Here is a 24,764-nt window from a genome sequence, read left to right on the forward strand (position 1 = left end):
CAAGACGGCAGCCGGATGGAGATGGAATGAAGCCGAGTTGCGGCTCACTAATGCAAGCTATCAGCTGTCTGATACCTCACCCACAATTCGCTTACCCTTGGTAGCTCGGCAAACACAAGTGAACGAATGGAGCCCAATCGGGCCGCTCCGTAATTTCAACTCAGCCCTGAATTAGCAGCTCGCCGGATCGCCATACTGATCGCGCTCTATCGGACACCTGCACACCAACAATTCGATCCATAATGATAACAAAGCTAGCGTGGTTGTAGGCATTATTATTTGGAAAAAGTCGCTATTCTTGAAGATAAGATCTTTCAACAACCTGACTCTTTCATGCTCAAGAAAGAATCACTGAAGCCGCAAATGGCTGCAGGCAATAGTGCGCAAGGTAGAAGCGACCCGCATGGGGGCGTCCCATGTTGCGTGATTCGGGTGTTTCATGTTGCATTCATTGCATGAACTAGGCTACTGGGGCCAAAGATAAACTCAACGATTGGACTTCGCCTGTGACCGACCTCAGTGGCGATATTGGTGGCTGACGGCACCAATGCTCAGCTGTTAGTTGCGCCTTTTGCGGCTCTGTACCAAGGCCTACCAATTTATCCTGCGTAACTCGCCCTCTCACTTTTCATATTTCGCCCCATTTGTCGCAAATCACGCCGTTGGCTACATAAACCTCACACATAAATTAGACATGGCAGAAGTTCTAGGCCCATTTGGGTTCGCCTTCGGCGCCATTGGGTTCATCTTTAGTACTGTGGGGACGACAACTGAGGCCTGGGAGAACTTCCACAAATATGAAGAACATATGGGACTCTATCAACTGCGCTTGGGCAACTTCGAGCGCAAGATTAATAAATGGAATATCTTCTGGAGAAACACGGACTTTGGCCCCCATAGGGCCGTCATTAACGCTACGAGAATGCGGATGGAGAAATTGTGTGAAGACATGGAACGGAAGCTAAGGAAGCACCATTTAAAAGACGAAGGGCTCTGGAAAATTCTGGCATCGCATTGGAAAGAAGGCAAACGACTCAAGATGAAGGATCTCGGAAACGGCTCAGCGAGTATTTTCCACGGCTTTGCTTATGCGCTCTGGAAGAAAAAGAAGTTGGAAAGCTGGATGAATCGGCTGAAGGATGAGGTTGAAGGAATCCACAACCTCTCCAAGGATGAGATGAAACGGAGAACCGCGGACTTCGCAAGCGACGACCCCTCTCAGGTAGACATTGAGCGGACGACAAATCTGGAGCACTTCGTCCAGAATCTTACCAACTTTGCACAACAGCTTCATGATCAGTGTACTAGAACACCTACTACCAAAGGATGGGCCTTAGGACTACGCCCTCCGCATAGCTCTAAAGACATTCCTGGTGAAATCAAGCGTTGCGCTAAAGACGTCAAATCATGGAACCATATCGCACAAGTCAACATTGAGCTCGTTTATTCCCTGGACGGACAAAGCTTGAAAGAAGGGAGGCTCCGGGTGGGGCATCATCGCAGAGTTGAGCAGCCCCAGGTACCATCGCATGATGTGCTTATAGGCCAGATTCAACCCGATAACCAAATGATCAACTGCTGCATACTTGATGAGCCACGAGTACGAACACGTCCGCTAGGCGTACTCATACATGAAGGATTCTTCAACGATATCAAAGTACGCAAAGAATGGCAGCAAGACTGTGCAAGACTACTTCGTGGAATCTCAAACTGGACGCTTCTCCTATGGAACACCAATTGGACCCAACAACTCTGCTGCTATGGACTACAGATTGAGCAACAAGTCTCCGCCCAGAACTATTTCAGGCAGTTGTTTACTGCTGGGTTGCACGAAGACCAATGTCTTCACCACCCTTGGCGCTTGAGGAATCTGGGACTGGTCTTGGCTCAGCTGGCTCTAGCCACACCCTTCCGTTGTAGAGGAGATCTGGTGGGTCTAGAGTTGGAAGAATGGGTCACTTCAGCAGAAGAAGGGGTCGATCCAGCTTGGTCGCGCATATACGTGGAGGACATACTCGATAGGCTATTGGAAAGACCTAATACGGATAAGATTCGCGACGCCATCGAGTTCTGTCTCACCGATGAGTCTTCGCTTGCTAAGAAACCATTTGAGCCGGGATTTCTCTTCAAGTGCATTGATTCGATACACGCCAAGTAAGTTTGAAGCACTTACAGCTTGTTATTACCCTGATTGATTGTACCCCAGTATTACCGAGTGGTGCGATATAGAGCTAGATGACTCAAAGTTTTATGAAGAACTGAATGGGCTTTTGGGAAGTCCTAAATGGCCAGACGATGCATATGAAGGGGCACAACAATTGGGTCCAGATGCCGCGCCGGTGGACAATGACAACGCCCCAGATGAACCCCCTCTACCAGGCAACGCTCATCTGCCAGATGATGCCTACCAGCCAAACGGCCTTGACCCAGTAATTCATGATATAGCTCCTGGAGAGCCTTTACTTTTTGAGGGAATAGATGACGAGGAGCCACAAGCAAACGGCCCGCAACAGAACGTAGCTTTGCGTCCACCACCAGGCATGAAGAGGAGACTAAGCACGGAGCCCGAGCCTCAAAGCAACAAGCGTGTCAAGAAGTGACACCAAGTTTACCGTCTTATACGCTGTTTTTTTTCTCGTATACCTGTTCCCCTCATAATAATGTCGTACATGTAGGACCTATAGTTTCAATTATGAATGATCTGCTCCAGCAAGCGGGTCGGGTAGTTTGAAAATGATCCAGCGACACTGGAACAATATTGTCAATTCGGAGGTCCTGGTAAGAGCTCGAGGAGACGGATAGAATCCGTATGGTTCAGTGTATCGTATTGATAGACCAGTGGCGTAGTATCGGCCATGCTGGCGAGAGTGTAGTAAGTTGGAGCTTGAAGCGATCGTGCGGGAACCAAAATATTCAACAGCTGTGAGAAGGCTGTAAGTTTGTGAGCCGTGAAATGGCAGCCTGATAGTTCAGCTGTACGCCACAATCTTGGCCTTTGAGCTATTGGTCAGCAGAAACGAAACGTCAAACAGGCGACAAGAAGAGAGAATAATTGTGCTTGATATCAGTCAAATGTTTACCATTTAATGCTTTTTGTCTACTTGTATTGGAGCCCTGTTGTGTCATTCACATCTAAACCTCCTTCTTTGGGACACCGCCAGGGAGGGTCTGCACCTTCTCCTGGAAGAGCTTCTCAGCACCTTGCCATACCGGCGTTGTCGCCCGGTCCTTGAGCGCCATCAGGCTAGGTAGGAGCGCGTTGCTGAAGGCTTCCGATGACTCGCGGGGAAGAGCTGACGGGAGGTGGTCGATGGAGATGACGGACAACTTGGGGCCATTGCCCTCGACTGAGACTCCAACCGTGGGCTTGTCGAAGGTTGTATTGATGTCGTAGATAGGAATAGGATTATGGGGGTTGGTTGTGTCGCAACTGACGTCGCATACAACGCTCAGCTTACGGTTTGGTGATGCAAGGCTCTCCTTGTTCACGAAGGGTGGGATCGGCTTGGAGAGGTAGATGCAGTTTACGAAGATGTCCGAGTCAATGATCTCTGGGTATGGGCCATCACGCTCCTTGGTCTCTGCCAGATCCCACTTCTTGATCTCAGGGCAGCCAATCTTCTCCAGCAGGTCAACAGCGCCAGAGCCGCAGCGACCCAGGGCTCCAAGCACTAAGCTGGTGGGCTTGCGTCCTGCAACCTTCTCACCTGCGGCGACATCCTCCTTGAGCTGGGCGATTAGCTCGCTCTCGTTGTTGTAGTATCCGCGTCCGTCGGTGAAGGTCTCGACGCCGGGGAGGGGCTCGCCGTTGGGGTGGGTAAGTTGCCATGCCCATGTCTGTCACATGTTAGTGGTGAGCACAGAGAGTGCCGTTCCCAAACAGACCTTGATGGCAAGAGCAGCCCCGACGAAGCCAGCGTGGTAGCCAAACGCAGCAACGCGTCTGCCTGACTCGTCCTGGAGGAACTCGAGATCGTATAGCGTTCCTCCACCGCGGGGAAACCTTGCGAGGACATTCTCCCAGCCGCCCTGTTGCTTGTAGCAATGTGCAAAGTGGACGAAAGTGTGTTCTAGAGGGAACTTGTCCTCTGGCAGCTCCTTCAGTCCGATGATGATGCGGTCGGTGGGCGCCGTCTTGTATGCGCCTTCCTCGATCAGAGTGGCTCCAGCCTGCTCGAACTCCTCGTCCTTGAAGATGCGGACATAGTTGGGGTCCTTGGAGCTGCGCTCGACGAGGACCGGGTAACCGGCATCGAGCAGCTTCTTGGCCGTCGTGGGTGTGAGGCAAGAGCGATGCTCAAGCGGCTTGGCCTCTGCGCGTGCGTGAAGGGTAGGGAATGCCATGGCGAGGGTGAAGAAGCTGTGACGGGTCAATCGCAAGTAGGGAAGTATGATCTATATACCTACAGCTATATACGCGCTGCAACGGGGTATCGGAGTGTGTAGGGAGGAGTGTGGAGTAGAGTAGAGTGCGTACGGAACAATTCAATGACTCCATCGCTTTCTGCCCAGGCGGTGAGGAGCTATTGAGAGATGGGATTTGAGCACTCCGAGAGCGGCGCTACTGCAGGGCCACTCAAACTTCTTAAATCCAGCCAAAGAGCGCAGGGCGGCTTGCGATGCTCTCAGTCACTGCCGTCCATTGTCTCCAAGACCCAGTGCGAACGAAGCCTTGGTGCACCTGGCATGTCGTCTGCACGAAGCTGCCCACCCTCCAGAATGATGTAACTTATTACTTGATAGTGGGGCAGCTACTCCAAGGCATTGCGCGCACGTGCGTACAACTAGGCTTGGAAGCGGAATGACCTCGAAGCCTCTGGATCGTCACAGCGCGGAGCCGTTTGAAGCTAGGCATGCTGCCCGTTGACAAAAAAATATACCATGTCGCTCCACGCCCGCGCCTTTGCTCTCATGTACGCCGCACCCGTAGCGTTATGACTGCCGCGACGAAGAAATCATCGCCTCGTCCGGGCGAGAGAGAGATAGTCCTAGACCAACCAAGATACACCCATTACTCACCGTTTCGACGCGACTGAACACGATGCCGCCCAAGAAGACCACCACGGGAGACGACAGTCCACCCAGAAGAGCCTCGCACTCGCGCGACTCGTCGAATGCGAGCACCCGTCATGCCCACACTCCAGCAACGCCCAGCCAACTGCGACAGGCTCATGTTCCCTCGGACAGATCTAGCTCCCCCGAAGAACTCATGCATCACCAACGCTACCGCGACGACGAGCCGCAACCCTCGAGCAGCGACCCTTCGCGCCATCTCGACATCTCTGCCGACGGCATCCTGCCAGCTGCCGAAACCCTCTCTGTCCATTCCACACACGAAAATGTCGGTCCGCAAGGTGGCATAATAGAGGTCGATCTCGAGCCGACAGTACGCACGCGTTTGCTTAACCACCAGAACTGGGATGCCGCGTCAGGCTGCGGGGATAGCAATTGCAATCATGGCACCACGTCACCGCGGCCGGCCATGGGACGCAACTATGGGAGCTTTGCCGGAAGCTTAAACTCGGAGCAGAGTTATGGTGCCTACCCGGGCATCACAGAGACAGTCGAGGGAGACGCGCCAGATGCGACGCATGCGCTGCTGGGCGACGCCTTCGCGGATGGCCTCATCAACAGCGGGAACGGGCAGAAGATGAGCACTACCCGGTGGCTTGCTGAGCGCCACGGCATCAAGAACAAGCGCTTGATGTACGTACACCACATGAAACTACCATTTGGAAAAAAAAAAAAAAAACTGACAGCATCAGGTACCTACAATACTACATACCCGTGCTCAACTGGACCAAGCAGTACAAATGGCGCTACTTCAAGGGCGACCTGATCGCCGCAGTCACCATGGCGTCCTTCTACATCCCCATGGCGCTTTCGTACGCCTCCAACCTCGCCCATGTCCCGCCAGTCAACGGCCTGTACAGTTTCGCTCTCAACCCTCTCATCTACGCCATCCTAGGCACTTGTCCGCAGATGATTGTAGGGCCCGAGGCGCCTGGCTCTCTTCTGATCGGCGAGATTGTGCGCGACAACATCAAGAAAGGCACGACGGGAGACAACGATGGCAGGCGAAACGCTGAAATTGCTGGAATCGTGACGTGCATGGCTGGAGCATTCATCCTCGTTGCAGGACTCTTCCGCCTAGGCTTTCTCGACAACGTGCTGAGTCGGCCATTTTTGAGAGGATTTATTAGCGCGATTGGTGTCGTCATCTTCGTGGACCAATTGATCCCAGAGATGGGCCTGGCAAGGCTGGCCGCTGACCAGGTCTCTCACGGAAGCTGTCTCGACAAGGTCGTCTTCCTATTCCAGAACATTGGCCGTGCACATGGACTTACCGCCGCCATGTCGTTTACTGCCTTTGCCATCATCATGTTCTTCAGGTATGTGTGCACATGTTCCTAGACTCTGTGTCGACTAACATGATCACAGAGAGTTCAAGAAGAGGCTACAGCCGCGGTATCCCACAGTCGCCTACATACCTGACCGGTTCGTGGTTGTCGTCCTTTCTGCAGTCCTCACCTGGAGGTATCGTCTTGACCAGCAAGGCCTCGCAGTTCTCGGAGACGTAAACACAAGCGGCAAGCTCTTCTCCGTCCACTTTCCGTTCGAGACTTCGCATCTCAAGTACGCATCAGACGCCCTCAACACCGCCCTCATCATTGCTCTACTGGGCTTCTTCGAATCCTCTGTAGCAGCAAAGTCTCTCGGCAGCGGCGACCACACCAAAGATGGCGTCCATATGCCTCTTAGCGCAAATCGCGAACTCATCGCACTAGGAACCGCCAACATCACTGGCGGTTTGTTCATGGCGCTCCCGGCGTTCGGTGGTTATGGCCGCTCCAAAGTCAACGCATCAACTGGCGGCATGACACCCATGAGCTCTGTCCTGCTCTCCCTCATCACCATCCTCTGCACAGTGTTCCTTCTGCCTTACTTTTACTACCTGCCTAAAGGCGTCCTCTGTGCCATGGTATCAGTCGTTGCATACTCGCTTGTCGAGGAAGCACCACACGATATCAAGTTCTTCCTACGCATACGCGGATGGTCTGAGCTCATCCTCATGGGCCTCATCTTCGTCATCACCATTGTCTGGGACCTCAAGCGCGGTATCGGCGTGGGCATCGGGTTGTCCATTCTGCGCCTTATCCGCCACTCTGTCCGTCCGCGCATCCAGATCCTAGGCAGAGTTCCGGGTACAACGAACCAGTTCGCGAATGCCGAAATGGACTCGGCAAGCGTAGAGTTTATCGAGGGATGTCTCATCGTGAAGATCCCCGAGCCGTTGACATTTGCAAACACGGGCAACCTGAAGACACGACTCAAGAGGCTTGAAGATCATGGTACAGACAAAGCCCATCCCGCACTCCCACGCGTCCGCCGCGCAGAACACAATAAGAACGTGATTTTCGACGTGCACGGCGTTACTTCGCTAGATGGCGCTGGCGCACAAGTACTCGCCGAGATTGTCGAGTCGTACCGCAAACGCGATGTGAGGGTCTTCTTTTGCAGAGTGCCCGGCGAGAGGAGCCAGGTATACGAGCTATTCGACAAGAGCGGCATTGTGGACATGTGCGGGGGACCGCGACACTTTGTCAACAGCGTCGAGGAGGCGCTGAGGATGACGGAGCTGGAACGGTTGACGGAGGAGTTTGGCAGTGAGGCGGGTAGTTCGAGGGCGGTTAGTAGTGGCTTTGCCTGAGCTTGAGGTGGACTTGCATGAGTTGCAAGTGTGAGTGTATGTTTATACGTCGAGCATTTAGCGAATAGTACGCATTGTTTGACGGGCGTTCTGGGCCGGCAATTTTGAAAGTAAATTTAGCATACGAGAAACCCTCCACGGAAAAGGAAATTTTGGTCTTACACCCCGAGCATATTATACCGTGGATCATCATGCATACTTTCAGGTCACGTAGTGAGGACAGAGTGTGAGGGCGCATTCGCCATTATCATTGAGGGCTGCCATGCACTCGACTAACCCTTTCCTCCTCCACCTGACGCTTTCCTTCCGCTACAGTTTCCTCAAGAGCCAGCCCAACTGTTCCCCTTTCCTCTCTGCTAAACGCTTCGTACGCGGAGCATCATTCACCCTGTCCGATATCTAGACCCCTCTTCATAGATCGATCTCGCACGCGGAACCACAAACCTTCTAGCTCCCATTGCCGAGGTCACCCTGCTTCTCTTGATCCCGACCGACCCGCAAGGGGTAACTCTTTTTTTTTGGTAGCGCGCGCCACGGTTCAGGCGCACGTTTTAAACCTTGGAAGCACTCGGGATAATCTCACTGCTTCTGGAACTAGTTAAGGCACTGCTGGGTCTATAACCCCGCGCTCATCTCCTGGTAGATTTCGTAGTCGTGTTTGATACTCCGGGTTTGCCCTAGATCGGGGGGACATTGGAATCTTGGTGGTGTGTTGGCCGCTAGTGAGATACCTGGTATGTTCTCTGACAAGATACGTAAAGGGATGCAAATAAAAGAACACTTAATTCTACATAGAGGTATAAATTATCTCGAAGATTGAGAAATCCGAACATTGGAAGAAGGCGCAAGTTGCATTCACAGCTACCCCGCGCCGTAATGCAAGCTACAACTGATGCCAACCAAGCTTTTCAAGGCGTTCCTTGACAAAGCTTTTCCCCGCCGTTTTATGCCGTCCTTCCCCAGCCAAGCAACGCTTATTTCCCTTAGCCAGTTTTGTCGGAGAACAACCCTGACCGTGGCGTCCGGCTTGTGTCGTGTTCTAACCTCAGTGAGCCCACCATCCCGCCTTTCCACTCCGCTATTGGGCCGCTCTTCGCTACGCGGGGTTGCGGGGACGTCATGAGGATGGCGACTGTGCAGTACGTTACACCCGCAGGTCACAGGGGCGTTATCAGGATGCGCACTTTCGGCCGGTAGACTGATAAAGAGTCATCTTGACTAGATGGGCTGGGTTCAAAAGGTGGAGCTTCCCCGCTACGAGGGGGGACAACTAGCAGCCTGCTATCATCCTTTCTCCAGGGACGACAGGGGATCATCGCCACATTGTTGGGGTTGAGCCTGATTACCTCGAGTACGAACAGTCAAATCCCGTCAGACCTGCGACGACGCACATCATTGTAAAATCAGAGCACTCGTCATTGCAGCCATCGTCTGCAAGGCTACCAACCATGGCAGATGAAAAATACCACGATGAGCAGCGCGAGTATGTCCGACCTGCAGAGAACATGTCAGCAGGACGTTATCTCGCGACACGCCTGCCTACCCTCAAGCCCGCCCACGACAAAGTACCAAATCCAATTACCCTGCTCCGGATGTTGAATCTGCAGCAATGGCTCTTCTTCCTGGTCGCCTTCTTCGCATGGACGTGGGACGCGTTTGACTTCTTCACTGTCTCTCTGACCGTCGAGGATCTAGCTGAAAGCTTCGGAAAGAAGAAGGCGGACATTACGTGGGGTATCACGCTGGTGTTGATGCTGAGAAGCGTGGGCAGTATCATCTTTGGGCTGGCAGCCGATCGATATGGCAGGAAGTGGCCGTTCATTGTCAATAATATTCTCTTCATAGTACTCGAACTAGGCACGGGGTTTTGCACTACATACACGCAGTTCTTGGGTGTACGCGCGTTGTTTGGTATCGCAATGGGCGGTCTGTATGGAAATGCTGCTGCGACTGGTTAGTTCTCCACCCTTCTCCCGGACTTCGTTACATCTAGATCTGGGTCAAGGAATCGATCACTAATGGTACCATAGCTCTCGAAGACTGCCCTGAAGCAGCTCGCGGTATAATTTCCGGCATGCTGCAACAAGGCTACGCATTCGGCTACCTGCTCGCCACCGTCTTCGCCAGGGCATTCGTCAACACCGTCGGGCACGAATGGCGCCCGCTATTCTGGTTCGGCGCAGGGCCGCCTGTACTCATCATTATCTTCCGCCTCTGCTTACCCGAAACACAAGCGTACCAGGAGCGCAAGCGTCTCCGTGAAGAGGAACCAAATGCCGCTCAGATGTTTGTTCAGGAGGGCAAGGTGGCGCTGAAGAGACACTGGATGCTGCTCATCTACATGGTCCTGTTAATGGCCGGCATGAACTTCATGTCCCACGGCAGCCAGGACCTGTATCCCACGATGCTGTCGAATCAATACGGCTTCTCCCCTAATCGCGTCACCGTCACGCAAGTCATCGCCAATCTCGGCGCCATGACGGGCGGCACAGTCATTGGCTATACGTCTTCTATCATCGGTCGACGGATTAGTATCATCTGCATGTGCATTCTCGGAGGCACACTGCTCTATCCGTATACGTTTGTAAGCAGCAATGCCGTTATTGCCGCAGCGTTCTTCCAGCAGTTCTGCGTCCAAGGCGCATGGGGTGTTATACCGATTCACCTCATGGAACTCTCCCCAGGCAGCTTCCGCACCTTTGTTGTAGGAACATCCTACCAGCTTGGTAACCTTGTCTCCTCGGCTTCCTCGACTATCGAAGCTACCATTGGGGAGCGGTTTCCTCTACCGCCCAAGGGCAAGGTTACGCGGTTCAAGTATGGCTTGGTCATTTGCATCTTCATGGGCTGCGTGTATGCGTATGTTATCTTGTTGACATTCCTTGGACCGGAATATAGGGGGCGGAATTTTGATGTTGCGGCTGATGAGGATGTGGCTGTTGTTACGGGGGAGAGAAAGCATGTTGCAAGGCAGGACAGCGAGGATGTTGAGACGGCAAGGCGAGCGTGATAATTAGTTGTCTTGACGGGTTGTATAGTGGTTACTGTCAAATTTCTGTTCCAAAGTTCAACAGCTGTTAGGTGGTGACAGAATTTGACGACTCGTTCTATGTTGACTAACATGCAATTTCAAAACCACAGTGTCTCTGATTCAACCTAGACGCTGCCCCAATATCGTTCACCTCCGACTATCCCAATTCACCAGCGCCTACAGCTGAATCTTAAGGAACGTCTTCGTCTCATTCACCTTCAACCCCTGGCCCTCGGGTAGCAGTCTGAGATGAAAGTAGGGACCTTTCATAGACCCCTCACCCTCTTTACTCCACTGCACTCCCCAAGTCGTCGTATTATACCCTCCTACGAAGACGTCACCCTGCTTCTTTCCTTGGACGTAATGCTCGTACAGACTAGGCTGCTGCCCGTCCGCCAGATATACCAGACTTGCGTTGTGGGGAAACGGGGAAAGAACGAGTGGCGTCCAATCCTCGCCGACAGGTACACCCTTGCTGTTCAGCGTGGGTTCCGTGTACACGTAAAGGGCTTTTTCCATGCACTGAAGGGGTGTGCCGACGGTGTTACGGTGGTAAATCGTGAGCTAAATGGCTGTTAGCGCTGGTGCATGTCTCGCACGAGCGGGTAATCATGCTTAAGAAGCGGCGACACCCCAGTACTACCTGTTGAGCTAGTCGCCAGTATGCAGGAGTTAAAGTATAGTGCGAAACTAGGGTGATCATAAGAGATACTCACAAATCCCCGCTCCATGACAGGTCCTGTCTCAGGCGAGTTGGACACCGAGAAGGCGGTGTTGTCGCCAAAGCCTTCGAGCGCAGGATTGTCGCTGTCGACAAGGCTGAAAGCCCATGGACCTGCGCTATGTGTATTGGCATTGTAGCCTGGGTACGAAACGCAGCCGGCGGGGAGGGCTTTGATGGTTACATTTGGTAGGGCGAGGGCTGTTGATAGTAGAAAGAGGAAGGCGAGGGCTTTGGCTAGCATTGTGAGATGGTGAAGAGGGACTTGTGTCGCAGAGCTGGAACAACTGACTGTAGAGAGGAGAATAATAAGAATAAGAAAAGGGTAGTTCACAGCTCGCTACAACCCTCTGTCGGATTGTAGAGGCGGTGTTGCAATCTGAACCACTGGAACTGAACCACTAAAACTCGATGGGTGGCTTGAATACAAGAGTGAACAACTATAAATGGTAACGACCATACGTTTCAACAGAAGCACCGTCCGAGCGACCAACTGTACTAATAATTCAATCCATGTTCACCGTCACCAGCCAGCCTCGACTATGCCGCAGCAACTTGTCATTTTACATAGGGGTAAGACAGGTCGTGTGCACACAAAAACAAAGAGACGGATGATTTGAAAGTAGCAGTAGGGGCCCTTGCGCATTATTTGTGCGTGTAAGCCCGATTGACGGATGCCTGCAGGGATTTGATTTGTGGTCAGCGGGGTGAGGGAAGGTGCGATGTGATCGGGCCGTTACCCTGCTTCTTGCGCCTCAACACCAATAATTGCTCACTCCGCTACTCGTAGCGCACAAATGCTATTTTCCATATTTTTACAGGTGGGAGTGTTGCCTCCAGGTATAGCATCTGGCATCACGACGTCACCTTACATTGCGATCGTAGACTACAATTACGAATAACGCAGGATTCATAAGAGGATTCCCAAAGCGTCTAGGCCCTAGTTGAGCTATCGCTGCTTCTATGAAGATACTTTGAGTGTAAGGAAGTAAGGATGAACGCGATCATAACTTGCCTTATAGAGCAAGAAAGAAAGGAAAAGGTTTGAGATCGCGTACGCTTAGGAATACCTCTGGGGCTCTTGCCAGTCTTGGGAGGTACCCAACATAAGCTTGTGACTTCTACCGCATATTGGCCTCCTCAGATTTTGTCTGTTTCCCAACCTAGTAATCCTCGGTCAATCATCATCTTTCTCTACTATCACTACAAATCACTCTCCACTTGGAAAGATAAGACATCTTGTCATACGCCTCACCATCTGCGGTACCCGTCTTGACTAAGGCGGGCGCCAGGACAAGCTCCACCGACATTCCCGGGCGCGCAGCTGCAAATCCGACCGCGGATTCCATGCAAGCCTCGTCAAACTGCATCCACTTGAAGTCCTCTTCACCCCAGTCACTGACTGTTAGTAGAGCTCTCGATTTATTCATCTCCTCGTCTAGCATCACTGCCTTGGCCACGATCTCTCGCAGCTCCGTCCAGACTTCGTCCTTTGAGGCTGGCACGTACAAATACAAGTCTTGCTTGAACTTTGATACCACCCTATCGATACCCGTATTCACGACCTGTCTCTCGGCTCTTTTTCCTATCAAAAGCGCGCCGTTCGCCTTCCATCTCGCGTAGTCACGGATCTCTGCGAGCTGTGAGAGTTGATTCGATTCCGGGTCTTCGAGAAGCTCGACTGTGTTTCTTTAGTGAAATGATCACATTTTGGCTAGTATTACTGTACTCACAAGGCATGAGCTCGGTGTAGATTTGTCGTAGTGGCTTGCACAGGCCTCCAGCCCACCAAAGGCCGCCGTCAGAGTCGAAATTCAGCACCTCTTTCACCAGCAGTCTCATGAGCAAGCTCTGAAGGAGAAACGGTCGAAGCTTTTCGTCATGGATGTAGACTGCATAAGCCGGACTCAGGCTGTGGAGCATTGGCCTCTTTGTATCAACGATGCGCATGGAGCGGCCGCGGCAGAAGCTTGCTGACCAGTTGGAAACATCGAATACCAACCCACTATACAAGCCTTGAAGGGTGGAGTCGTCTACTTTGTCGTGTGGATCTTGCCCTTGCAGCTGAGTTAGCAGGGCAGTCGACTTCTTCCAAGCTCGGTCCAATTCAATACATCGTTGGCTCTGTTGTACCAGCTGGTGCTCAAGCTGCTGCACTTTTACGAGCAGCTGTCGCTGGCTATCCTGCGACTCGACGAGCGTTTGCTTCCACTTATGCTCTTGCACTGCCTGAAACGGTTGCTGGCCCTCTTCTGGAAAATCAGCATCAGCGTCTCGATTCTGAGCCGCACTCTCGAGGACATTTTTATCACACTGTGAACCCTTTTCTTCTAGCGATGGCCGTTTTGCCGATTCAGGTACCCCTTTTTTTGGATGCTGGGGCAATTTTCCACCGTCGGCACCCCGCATTTGGCAATCTTCGGATTTTTCTGCAACACCCGTCGAAAGTCTCTTTGCCCAAGGATTAACGGGATCTGATGATCGGCTCGCAAGCCTAGCCTGTTCTCCTGTCGAAATTCTAGGCAAAGATTCTCTCAAGGTTTCCGGAGCTACCTTTGAATCTTTTCCACCAGACTTAGCATTCTAGGGTGCATCATCAGTGCTATTCGATGAGAAGGTTGCGAAATTCCATTAACTGGCCACGGGATAGTACCTTCTTCCTAATTTTCGACGCTTTCGAAGATAGCGATGATGTGCCGATATGAACCATGGCGGGGGAAGGCTAGGAACGGGCGGCCAGAAGTGAAGTACAGCTTGTCCAGGTCTTATGCATGCTCAGCCTGCCTAGCCCCGAAGCGCTAGGCTTAGCTGGACCTCAGCCGCCTGAAAGTAAACTTCAGCCTCGCCATTATAGGAATGCTCATGATAACAGCCCGCAATTGAAGACAGCCTCCTGTTACGCCGATGATGCTTTGCTACCCTGGTGGACTGATGGAATGGATAGCTCGGAAATATGTGGTTAATATTTTCATTCCAATCCTACGAGCGGATCACTGACTAACAATGTTTTGAATACATTTAGGCGCTACCAACACAACTACCGTCAGTCCATCAGTTCTTTGTTATCATATCACTCCTGCCAATGGAAGTATAATATTAATTGTCGCTGATATGGCCAACCCTAGCATTGACCCAAAAAGCGTCAATTTGCTCTTCCAATTGCCTTCCTTTTTCTCGCCCTCAACCTTCTCAGCCACATTGCGACCCAGGCGCTTCTGCAGTTTCTGTCGTTGATGCAACTTGGCCTGTCGCTGTTCTTCGATTGACCCGCGCTGTCTCTTCAAGCGTCGTATCTCCAGCTTCTCAGAATCGTCTGCTTCATCAATGATTTTGGCAAGCGACTCAAGCCTTTCTCCTGCTTCGCCAATTTGACGCTCCAACTGCGGCACAAGTACTTTACCAGCTTTCGTTTCTTCGAGGCGCTTCCCCTGCTCTACCAGCTCATTCTGAATATCGAGAACAATGTTCTCCTTCCGCATCAGTCTGCAAATGAATGCGCCGGCCATGGAACTACTTCCATCGAAGCGGCGAATAGTCGATCCTTTAGCGCTCATGGCATTCCAGAAATCCCTGCGCAACTCTCGCTCCCGTTCCAGTCCCTTTCCCTCCTCCTTCAATTCGCTCCACATTGTCGTGAGAAGCACTACGTTACCGAAGTTACGCTCGCCGCAAAGACAATTAAACATCTCGAAATATCGTTGTGCTGATCCCGACATCTTGTTGTCGGTTATTCGATGCATGTATATGATGCCCTTCAATGGTATTCCGAGTTCATATTGCGTACAGAGGAATTCAGTGACTTCTTCGAGGATCTCGGCATCGGAGCGTGTGGTATCATCAAAGCCAGGCGTGTCAACTACTGCCACCTCATGTCGTCCCACACCGACTCGGACGATTTGACAAGTCTCCGTTTCTATTACGGGTAATCAGTATATCCCAAGCATTATGTGGTCTGTTGTGCTCACCAGATCGAAGTCCGGCCCCTTCTGTGACTGAGCCTTGGGCAAGCTTGTTAATGAAATAGCTCTTCCCCGAGCCCGTCACGCCCATAACTAGTATCATCCCACATTCTGCATCGTCTTCTGGCACCATTATCGCAAAGGCTGTTTCGTTGGCTTGTGTAATGGGGTTATATTGGTGTCGCAATGTAAGTGTTGTTTGTACAAGGCTAGAGGAATCCCACGGTGATCTGATCAAGGGTATCGCAGTCGCACTATTCTCACTCACACAATATGCAAGGCAGTATTGGTGGCTGGCGTACAGCCTTCAGGCAAGCACCAATTTCGCCACTCATGAAGTAAATGTATGGCCCCGGAACTTTGAGTCTCAGCCTATTAAATCAGACTTGTGTGGAGCCTGAGATGTGATTGATAGAGCTCAAAGAGACTCGTCCGACTACCCCACTCGTCCTCCAGATATCGCTGCTCCTTACTATTCGCCATCAAGCCTGATTTACCCCAGTCATGACACATAGTTAGCCTAGACCACAACCCAAATGACAATGCTGGCATTGTGGCTGCATACAACTCAACACAGCTGACCAATTACAGAACGTGGTGGAGGCACTCGCGAAATGGATCCGAAGCGAAGGGCTCAACTCAAGGTTGACTTCAGCCTCACCTAAGCGGCGACTTTGTTTCAACGCTATCTGCAAATAGCTTCATGTATGATCTCTTGAAGTTTACTGTTATGGCTGCCTTTGTTCTCGTGTTGTAATTTTGCAGAATTAGTCATGGGCCTATTTAAAAAACTGAGCGATCGCAAGAGAAGGTCAATGAAAGGCCCCGTGGACGAAAAATTAGCGGTTACAGCTAGCGATGAAGATATCACAGGTCCTTCGACTCTCGTTCCAGATATTGGAGAGAGTATCATAACACCCATATTGACCCCGGCCACAGTCGCAAATTTGTCGCTCAACGAGAAGGACAGCGAGGAGCAGGAGAAGGATCTTAGCACAAATAATGACGACCAAGAACCTGAAGAGGAGTTTCTTTTGATCGGTATTGACTTTGGAACAACGTAAAAAGCTCAACGAATTCATCATAAGACAGCGCTAACACCCATAGATATTCTGGCGTGGCATGGGCATACTCAAAGCAACCAGACGATATCAAAATCATTACAGACTGGGACTGTATCGAGTTTCAGAATTCAGACAAAGGGAAGGCACCCACCAGAATAGCATATGGCCAGCCACAACCAGATTGCCTCGTCGATATTTCGGGAGATAGTGCCCCGACACAAGTGACCTGGGGATACGGGGTCGAGGATACTGAAGTAGCAGAATGGTTCAAACTTTTACTCCTCGACGAGGACGATCTGACTGAAGAGAAGAAACACTCTCCTCAGATCAAAAAGGCACGGAAATGCCTCCAGAAAGCCGGGAAGACCCCTGTTCAGGCCGTTGGAGATTATCTTCGCTTACTCTGGAATCATGCAATCTCTAATATTGAAAAAGACTTCGGACCCGTTGTAGTTGAAGGATTGCAGTTCCAAGTTGTATGCACCGTTCCCGCTGTGTGGACAACACGGGCGGTCGATAGAATGAGACAAGCTGCAAAAGACGCTGGAATAATTTCGGATCGACTGGCGGGTCAAACCACCTTGCGATTCATTTCCGAGCCGGAGGCTGCAGCACTAGCAACACTAGAAGACTTAAAGGCGCGGCCAAATTTCAAAAAAGGAGACACTTTCGTCGTCTGCGATGCTGGAGGTGGTACTGTTGATCTCATTAGCTATAAAGTCCGGGAGACAGACCCCATGGTCTTGGCAGAGTGTGTCGAAGGCCAGGGAAAACTATGCGGAGCTGTATTTTTGGATCAAGATTTTGAGGCACTCATGAAGCAGTTAGTTGGTGACGCGTGGAATGTGCAGAGATCCGCAATCAAAGATATGATGAATGCGCAATGGGAAAATGGGATTAAGAGAGGGTTTGAGGGGCAAAGCAAAGATTGGAAGATACGGCTCCCGTATGAGTGTATCGAGCGTGGCGCTCCGCATATTATTACTTTGAATCAGTGAGTCGTCTTATTCGCAATAGCTGTCAGGCTGATTCAAAACTATAGAGGTCACATCAGGGAAATTTTCGACAACGTGATTTCGCAAATTCAAGAGCTTGTTAACGACCAGATCGATATTGTTGAAACGACAGAGGGAAACCTCCCAAAGGCATAGTGCATCTAGGATAGCTTCTTAGTTTCAACACTAATCTAGTCCTAGGCTGTGATTCTGGTAGGCGGCTTTGGCAGTTGTAGATACCTGTTCAACACCCTCAAGCTAGAAAACAAGCATCGCGGTATCGATGTTTACCAATCTACCGGCATGAAACCGTAAGTTTCCTGTATCAATTGATGCTGCCAGGATGAGGGTTGATCATGCATGTGTAGATGGACGTCGATCAGTCGCGGCGCTGTGCTGAAGGCACTGACAAATTCCTCGCTACCCGGCCCACTCGTCTTATCTCGAATACTCAGATGTAGCTACGGGACAAGATTTCATACACAATTTGATCCTAAGTTTCATCTTCAGCAGGACATGTTTTGGTATGAACTCAAGGGTACTTACTATGCGAAGAATCAGATGATATGGTATCTACGAAAAGTATGCTCTAGCATGTCTTAATGTTGAAGAATAAATCTGACAGACATTCAGGGGGATAAGATCCCTGACACAAAGCCTTATTCGTTGTTACCATGGCGGGAGTCCGTCCCGACTAAGGGCGGCCCTACCACTGCAACAATTGCTGTCTCTATCTACGCCTGCGACTCAATGACCCCACCATCACGAAGAGACGATAATGTCAAACGAAGCTGTATCATCGAAACGACGTTACCTATCGATATAACCAAACTCAACGAACACTCCGGCGCCAACGGACATACATACAAAGAAGTACACTATGACCTCGAAGTCAGCGTCATCGGCGTCGCGCTTGAATTCTCGATTATGTATAACGGCGAGCGCGTCGGACACAATCAACTTCAAGACGAGATAAAAGATTATGTGCATCCTGAGCGTCCCCCCTCGACTTCCGACGAAGTACTCGCTACTCCGAGAGCAAATGATAGTACGCCAGTGAAGAAGAAATTACATGCCGTAGTCGTAAAAGACTATACTGCTCATAATGATACGGAGCATTCGATTATGATGGGGGAATGGGTAAGAGTTCACAATAATTACGCAAGAAAAGGCTGGGCGTATGTTGAAAAGGATGGCTCCGTGAGAGTGGTGCCGGCGAATTGTATCCATCAACTTTGATGGTGACCGAGCCGTAGAGAAAATGCTCGCTCGCTATCTGGACGGACCTTGGTCGACGAAGTGGTCGAAGTCTTAGGAAGCCGACCTTTGGTAGCGGTGACTCCTTGGGTCCAGGTATTCTTCCATGGACTCGTAGGTCGTGTAGGGATATATTTCTCATAGTTATAGGGCGTTTTCAAAGCGAATAGCTATTTTGGTAGTTGTTCAAATCCGAAGAATCTTTCTGGGACAAGAGTCTAAATGTCAGGGCCAAGTTCGTGTGCAGGCGTTGTCGGGCTCATTTCGGCCCTTTGGTATTGCGGGGAAGCTTCTCCTTTTGCTGCATCTTGTTCTCCCGTTTCGTGTACCGTTTCGCAGCACATCGTGGTAAATATATTATGGCGTTCCCTGTTGCTTCGGACAAATCTGGGCCTCGTCAGCTCCCGACCCGAGTGAGCAATGCGTGCGAAAGGTGCCGTCGCAACAAGAGCCGAGTCAGTTTTCCTCATCCATAGCGAGTGTTGCGCATCTGGCTGAGGGCACAACAAGTGCGATCCATTCCGGCCATGCTCGCTCTGCGTTCGAGCAAACATCGAATGCTCATTCGCTAGCGGCGAAGCTCCTAGCCGTGTGCTGAAAAGGAAGCGTACGCAAGGTCCTTTGCGAGAGACTTCTCGAGAGCAGGACCTTATTCCAAACCATGGCGACTCTCGTAGAGCGATCGAGCCTGACGTCATCGACATTGAAGAGAGCAGGCGGCCAAGCATAGCAGAAGGCGAGCTGGATTCTGCGATGGGCATCGCGCAGAAAATGTACCAACTGGGCAGCCAGCCTACATTAAAGCGAATAACTTCCGCCATACCGGGCGGCGATGTCTACAATAGGCACCCAGCATCTCGCCTAGATCGCACCCAAAGGCGTCCAATATTGTCCGTCCTAGGATATCCTTTACCGCCTATGGACATGATTTACACACTGCTTGAAGAGTATTTCAACTCGGTGCACTGGTTCTCGCTCGTTATATTCGAGCCGCGGTTTCGGTCCAAGGTCGAGTCTATCCGAGACGGTCTAGTTCATCCCTCACAGAAGTCATTTCTCCTACTATTATCAACAGTTATTGGTATGGGAGCATGGTATAAGTCTCATAGAGCCGGAGTTGATGCGGACTTTCCAGACGAGGACTGGCGAGCATGGTCACTCTCGCTAGTACAGGGTACTGGATCCCAGCTCACGGATTTGATGGATCAAAGCTCGATCGCATCTGTTCAAGCTTGCATCTTGCTTGGCTCCTATTACGTCTACCATGGCAAACCTAACCTTTCGTTTGCACTACTAGGCGCCACTATAAGAACGGCACAAGCTATTGGTCTTCATCGGCAACCGCTGCGAGGTGATCCTGGTAGCATTGAAGAGAGGAAGAGGGTCTGGTGGACCATCTACACCTGGGATAGGTATGCGCAACAACGATAAACATTGAAATAACAAGCTTAGCTGACTCGTATAGATTTGCCTCAGTTACCTATGGCAGGCCTCTTGGGATCAACGACAAAGATTGCAACGTCACGCATCCGATCGATACATGTGAGTCGCCATGTTTCAAGCCAGAACGCAGTACGAGCACCGATATCTCGATCTGTTATTCCTCCTATCAGCGAGAACTCAACAAATTATACCTAATCGCGTCACCGATCATCGAGATCATCTTCGGCATGCGCGCCGTCGGATCAAGCGGACCATCTGCAGGACCCCAGTACATGACTCAAATTATGGAAGTGACTGAAAAGCTGTGGGCATGGCGCCGGCGTCTGCCACCCCATCTACTACTCGACATGAGTTCTGATTGTGAGCCGAACCAGTTACAAACGTCCAAAGTGCATCGGCTACAAGCACTGTCCCTGCAGCTCACGTTTGACAACCTACTTATCATCTTCCATCGACCGTTGTTGGCACAACAAGTCGACCAACTCATCAGGAACCAACCCGACAACGGTCAGGTCGCGACGCAATCACCCTCGGGTCTCACGCATACACCATCATCATTCTTCACGACCAGTACCAATAGCCCTTTGTCCGGGTCGCACATGTCAAGCACTGAACAGTGGTGGGATGCAGCACTACGGACGTCAAAAGTGACAGAGATGCCGCAACTCGCTCAGCTAGCCACCGACAGCCATCTGGTTGCATTTCTAGCCATCAATCTGTTCAACTCCGCTATTGTCATGGCTGTTCTGGCCTTGTCCGACCCGCTTTCTGATAGAGCGCAAGAAGTTAAAAGAACTATCACGCGTATATTTCGGCTGCAAGAGCTTCTTGGCAAGAAGACTCAACTCTCGATGCAGAGCAATATTGTGCTAAAAGATGTCATTCAACTGCTCCTACGCCGGGAAACTGATGCTATGTTGGCCCCAGTTTATGATCAGGAAACACACGCGGTTGATGGTGATGACAGAACGATGTTGCAGTCGGAAGCAACGCTAATGTCCGTTGAGGATACTCTCCGTTTACCACTTCAGCTACCAGCGGGCATAGTCAACAGTCAACAGGGCCGATCATATAGTAGAGCAGACCGGGTTCTACGGTTGAACGAAAGTCTTGCTTCCGTTCAAAGAGGTACATATTCTTCACAAATTACATCTGTGGAATAACATATGCTGATATGAATGCTACAATTAGTATTACCTGCCGGATTTGACGGAATTTACGGTGACGATAACGCTAGCAACCAGGGGCTTGGGCAGCGTCAAGATGTCGCAAGCCACTTCCCCGCAGGCAGTACCGATGAATGGTCCCATACTGACTTGCAAAGCTTCAACTTTGGAGGCGAGTCAGACTGGGTCAACGACGACGACGGTGTCGATGCGACAGGAAATGGGCTATACTGGTTCTGGGACTCTATCTGGAGCGGATCTCAGTCATGAATGCGATGACCATCATCCCGCAAGCATCTATTAATCCGTGCTTCGCGTGCGACAAAGATGGTTTTGAAAAGCTTTGCTGCATTTGAGTACAGTGGTGACCAAAGTTGCAGGAAGCAGGATCCAATGTTGTGCCGTGCTGCTTTCGGGCATCCCTCGATCAATGGCGGGCCTATATATGATAGAATTGACACCAAGGACCTGAGCAGACATAGCCATTGTAAAGTTGAGCAGTCTCTAGATTGCTATGTGGCGGCCCGGTCCACTATTTCGATCATCTGGGCTGTAACTTGGATCTAACCGAAGGTGCTGTCCCGGTAACGCTTCGGTTCCGGCGGCTCATATGCAACAGCCCAGCCTCATCGGTTCCGGCCGCCCAGAGAATCTGCACGGTTCCGGTTCCGCGGCCCCTCTCCAAAGTCACCGTGATTGGCCAATCGATGTTTCGAAGTAACTGCTCTCTTTCGGAAGACATGTACGAGTAGTCATAAACCATGGGCCCTACCAAGCCCAACCGGAACCGTATGACAGTCGACTTCAACTTCACGAATTGTTGTCGTTGATTTCTCTCCATGGGGTAGTAAAACCTGGGGTAGATAAGGATGCTGAATGCCCCCAGATTTCTCCATCACAAGGACACATCCTCTCAATATCCGTACGATAGTACATACGTTCTCGACGCTCCTCTTCAAGTACTCCCGCCTTTCATCATGGCTGCTCGAAACAACTCTGTCGCTAGCCAGAGTGCCAACATCCATCAGCGAGCCAATCAGGTCGCTAGTCAAGTCGAGGCTGAGCAAGGCTGGCTGGAGAGCAAGCTGAAGCCCAAGAAGATCACTGCCAGATACCCCATCAAGGGGAAGGCCTTACTGTTTGCAACATGCGGGTTTGGCAGTCTTGGTGATGCTCTTTTTGGCTACAACTCCGGTACGTTGACCTCGGCTTTCCAACAAGGCGTCTGCTAACACCGCTAGGTATTATGTCTGGTCTACTCGTCAACCCAGTCTTCGTGAAGCGCTTCTTCAGCCAGTATGGCGGTGCCGACGGTAGCACAGCCGCTGTCAATCCCTCTATCACTGGCATCTCTGTTGCCTGCCTGCAAGCTTCCGCTGCTGTAGGTGCTCTCATCGCGGGTCGACTTGGCGATATGATTGGCCGCAAGAGGACTGTTCGCCTCGGCGGAATCATCTACTTCTTCAGCGCTTTTATCCAAATCTTTGCTCCCGGCTTCGCTACCTTCGTCGCTGGTCGTACGATTCAAGGCTTGGGTGTGGGCTTCCTTTCCATGACCGTCCCTATAATTCAAACTGAGATTGCAGCCCCGCATGCTAGAGGTCTGATGGTGGGCATCGAGTACACCTGTCTGATTGCTGGGTACATGTTGTCCTGCTGGGTCGATTACGGCTTTCACTTCATGCTCCCGGATGCCATGTCTTGGCAAGGCCCGTTCATCATCCAGATCCTACTATCGCTAATCTTGGTGGTCATGTCTTTCTTCCTTCCGGAGACACCGAGATGGCTCGCCAAAAACGGCTTCATGGAGGAGAGTCTTCAAACAGTGGCAGATCTGCATTCCGGCGGCGACACTGAGGCTGAACATGTCCAGAAAGTATTCTTGGAGATTCAAGAAGCGGTTGTATACGAGGCTGAGTTGGGCAAGGCCGGCTGGATGGTGAGTTTCACAACGACCTCTGGGTCTTAAAATCACGTCGCTAATTGTCTTTTGCCAGGAAATGTTCACGCGCTACCGCAAGCGCACCATCGTCGGCATCACTGTTCAGATGTTTGCTCAGCTTAACGGCATTAACATCATTTCTTTCTATCTGCCCAGCACATTAGCCTCCGCTGGCTTCGACGACAAGAAATCGCTTCTCTACACTGCTGCAAATGCACTTCCTTACACTGCAGCTACGGTTGCCACCTGGTGGTTAGCAGATCGATGGGGTCGCAAGCCTCTCCTCATTCTTGGCGGCGTCTCAATGGCAGTCCTCCTCGGCGTCGTCTGCGCCTTCACCGAAGCGAACATGCCAATCACGACCCGCGCCAATGGTCAGTACGCATTCATCATGTTATACAACATTCTATACGGCTTTACGTGGGGCCCAATGCCGTGGTTATTACCGGCAGAAATCTTCCCACTTCGAGGGCGTAGCAAGGGTATGGCGCTTGCTACTACGTCGAACTGGATATTCAATTTCCTCATTGGTATGGTTTCTCCTGATGCTTTCGCCAGTATTGGTGGGTACTTTTACCTTGTCATTGCGGGGTTCTGTCTCTTCTCGGCTGGGTTGGCGCACTTCTACTATGTTGAGACAGCGAATCATAGCTTGGAGGAGATTGCGATTGCCTTTGGCGAAAAGGCGTTTGCGGATAGCGATGATGAGGTCATGGAGACTGTCACGGCGGGCGATGAGAAACACGACAGAGTCTAGAAAAAAATCACCAAGAACGATGAATAAAGGTAAATATGTTGTCGAATGCAGCGATGACGAGGATGGCCGGATGTACCAAGGTGATTTGCACGTTATCCAACTTCTCTAATGAGATTCAAAGACGGTAGAGTAAAAGGGGGAAGGGATGTTAGGATAGAAAACGGTACATATAGCTGCTGTGCCCTCATTGGCCAGGATGGCGACGACATCATTGTCTATTTTCTGACCGCATGTGAATAATTTGTTTTGAGCAAAGCACTAAGTAGGCGGATGGGTTGATACTGACATACTCGGCGGGTATATAAGCAATGTGGTGGGTGTTGGTGTGACCCCGCACGATGAGACGGGTGCCCTGCTGTGAACCTGACGATTGGGCACACCTCGGATCACTTCAACTTCTCACTTCCTGTCCCCACCACACTCATAATTGTCACCAAATACCTGGAAACGATAACCGAAAGGCTATCGCATCTCGATACTTGCTTTCTGAGATAAGAAGAGATGCGACAGCTGGATATTTCGTAGGTAGTTAGCCGTTGTCGCGCGTCGCAAAAGTTGGTTCTCAATTTCTGCTAAAAGATCGGGCAATCCTGCGGACAGCAAACCTCAACGCATGAGGAAATGGTGGTCAGTGCCTATATTCAACACCTCTTTTGTTATTTCGACAGTAAGAACATCGCAAATGCAGTTGCTGTTAGCTGCTAGCCAATGTCTGAAC

General features: G+C 51.0%; 9 protein-coding genes across 9 annotated transcripts; 6 read left to right on the top strand and 3 right to left on the bottom strand.

Annotated features, from left to right (window-relative positions):
• The first annotated feature begins 669 nt into the window (after positions 1-669).
• Positions 670-2,911, top strand: K460DRAFT_390955 (uncharacterized protein). The gene is made up of 2 exons (XM_040935806.1): positions 670-2,154; positions 2,207-2,911. Exons 1-2 carry the CDS (start codon positions 695-697, stop codon positions 2,598-2,600), a joined length of 1,854 nt encoding a protein of 617 aa, XP_040793014.1. The 5' UTR covers positions 670-694; the 3' UTR covers positions 2,601-2,911.
• Positions 2,912-3,065: 154 nt separating this feature from the next.
• K460DRAFT_327337 (Formate/glycerate dehydrogenase catalytic domain-like protein) lies at positions 3,066-4,594 on the bottom strand. The gene is made up of 3 exons (XM_040930665.1): positions 4,408-4,594; positions 3,886-4,360; positions 3,066-3,837 (listed from the first exon to the last, which is right to left on the bottom strand). Exons 2-3 carry the CDS (start codon positions 4,342-4,344, stop codon positions 3,133-3,135), a joined length of 1,164 nt encoding a protein of 387 aa, XP_040793015.1. The 5' UTR covers positions 4,345-4,360; positions 4,408-4,594; the 3' UTR covers positions 3,066-3,132.
• A 48-nt stretch (positions 4,595-4,642) lies between these two features.
• On the top strand, positions 4,643-7,945 carry K460DRAFT_327341 (uncharacterized protein). Its single transcript, XM_040930666.1, has 3 exons — positions 4,643-5,706; positions 5,766-6,392; positions 6,442-7,945. Exons 1-3 carry the CDS (start codon positions 5,042-5,044, stop codon positions 7,709-7,711), a joined length of 2,562 nt encoding a protein of 853 aa, XP_040793016.1. The 5' UTR covers positions 4,643-5,041; the 3' UTR covers positions 7,712-7,945.
• An 828-nt stretch (positions 7,946-8,773) lies between these two features.
• Positions 8,774-10,898, top strand: K460DRAFT_390958 (MFS general substrate transporter). Its single transcript, XM_040935807.1, has 2 exons — positions 8,774-9,664; positions 9,742-10,898. Exons 1-2 carry the CDS (start codon positions 9,160-9,162, stop codon positions 10,719-10,721), a joined length of 1,485 nt encoding a protein of 494 aa, XP_040793017.1. The 5' UTR covers positions 8,774-9,159; the 3' UTR covers positions 10,722-10,898.
• Positions 10,899-10,919: 21 nt separating this feature from the next.
• Positions 10,920-14,173, bottom strand: K460DRAFT_412158 (uncharacterized protein; the record flags this gene model as incomplete). The annotated part of the gene is made up of 5 exons (XM_040937521.1): positions 10,920-11,306; positions 11,459-11,700; positions 12,719-13,144; positions 13,197-14,046; positions 14,117-14,173. The coding sequence occupies 5 exons, from the start codon at positions 14,171-14,173 to the stop codon at positions 10,920-10,922; spliced, it is 1,962 nt and encodes a 653-aa protein (XP_040793018.1).
• A 341-nt stretch (positions 14,174-14,514) lies between these two features.
• Positions 14,515-15,570, bottom strand: K460DRAFT_412159 (uncharacterized protein; the record flags this gene model as incomplete). Its single annotated transcript, XM_040937522.1, has 3 exons — positions 15,429-15,570; positions 14,596-15,376; positions 14,515-14,539 (listed from the first exon to the last, which is right to left on the bottom strand). Exons 1-3 carry the CDS (start codon positions 15,553-15,555, stop codon positions 14,515-14,517), a joined length of 933 nt encoding a protein of 310 aa, XP_040793019.1. The 5' UTR covers positions 15,556-15,570.
• A 667-nt stretch (positions 15,571-16,237) lies between these two features.
• Positions 16,238-18,867, top strand: K460DRAFT_422933 (uncharacterized protein; the record flags this gene model as incomplete). The annotated part of the gene is made up of 6 exons (XM_040938192.1): positions 16,238-16,482; positions 16,530-17,480; positions 17,529-17,601; positions 17,683-17,792; positions 17,850-18,019; positions 18,107-18,867. The coding sequence occupies 6 exons, from the start codon at positions 16,238-16,240 to the stop codon at positions 18,718-18,720; spliced, it is 2,163 nt and encodes a 720-aa protein (XP_040793020.1). The 3' UTR covers positions 18,721-18,867.
• Positions 18,868-19,097: 230 nt separating this feature from the next.
• On the top strand, positions 19,098-21,617 carry K460DRAFT_269742 (uncharacterized protein; the record flags this gene model as incomplete). The annotated part of the gene is made up of 4 exons (XM_040927598.1): positions 19,098-19,193; positions 19,249-20,150; positions 20,204-21,309; positions 21,373-21,617. 4 exons carry the CDS (start codon positions 19,098-19,100, stop codon positions 21,615-21,617), a joined length of 2,349 nt encoding a protein of 782 aa, XP_040793021.1.
• Positions 21,618-22,324: 707 nt separating this feature from the next.
• Positions 22,325-24,046, top strand: K460DRAFT_271841 (general substrate transporter; the record flags this gene model as incomplete). Its single annotated transcript, XM_040927761.1, has 3 exons — positions 22,325-22,541; positions 22,589-23,286; positions 23,345-24,046. The coding sequence occupies 3 exons, from the start codon at positions 22,325-22,327 to the stop codon at positions 24,044-24,046; spliced, it is 1,617 nt and encodes a 538-aa protein (XP_040793022.1).
• Between the last annotated feature and the right edge of the window lie 718 nt (positions 24,047-24,764).

The sequence above is a fragment of the Cucurbitaria berberidis genome (assembly GCF_010015615.1).
Source record: "Cucurbitaria berberidis CBS 394.84 unplaced genomic scaffold K460scaffold_1, whole genome shotgun sequence".
NCBI classification, from domain to species: domain Eukaryota; kingdom Fungi; phylum Ascomycota; class Dothideomycetes; order Pleosporales; family Cucurbitariaceae; genus Cucurbitaria; species Cucurbitaria berberidis.

Coding starts and splice junctions, on each gene's coding strand:
- K460DRAFT_390955 (XM_040935806.1), top strand. CDS start 695: ATGGCAGAAGTTCTAGGCCCATTTGGGTTCGCCTTCGGCGCCATTGGG. Junction 2,155..2,206: donor ATTGATTCGATACACGCCAA/GTAAGTTTGAAG, acceptor ATTGTACCCCAG/TATTACCGAGTGGTGCGATA.
- K460DRAFT_327337 (XM_040930665.1), bottom strand. CDS start 4,344: ATGGCATTCCCTACCCTTCACGCACGCGCAGAGGCCAAGCCGCTTGAG. Junction 3,838..3,885: donor GGGCTGCTCTTGCCATCAAG/GTCTGTTTGGGA, acceptor AACATGTGACAG/ACATGGGCATGGCAACTTAC.
- K460DRAFT_327341 (XM_040930666.1), top strand. CDS start 5,042: ATGCCGCCCAAGAAGACCACCACGGGAGACGACAGTCCACCCAGAAGA. Junction 5,707..5,765: donor ATCAAGAACAAGCGCTTGAT/GTACGTACACCA, acceptor TGACAGCATCAG/GTACCTACAATACTACATAC. Junction 6,393..6,441: donor GCCATCATCATGTTCTTCAG/GTATGTGTGCAC, acceptor ACATGATCACAG/AGAGTTCAAGAAGAGGCTAC.
- K460DRAFT_390958 (XM_040935807.1), top strand. CDS start 9,160: ATGGCAGATGAAAAATACCACGATGAGCAGCGCGAGTATGTCCGACCT. Junction 9,665..9,741: donor TGGAAATGCTGCTGCGACTG/GTTAGTTCTCCA, acceptor ATGGTACCATAG/CTCTCGAAGACTGCCCTGAA.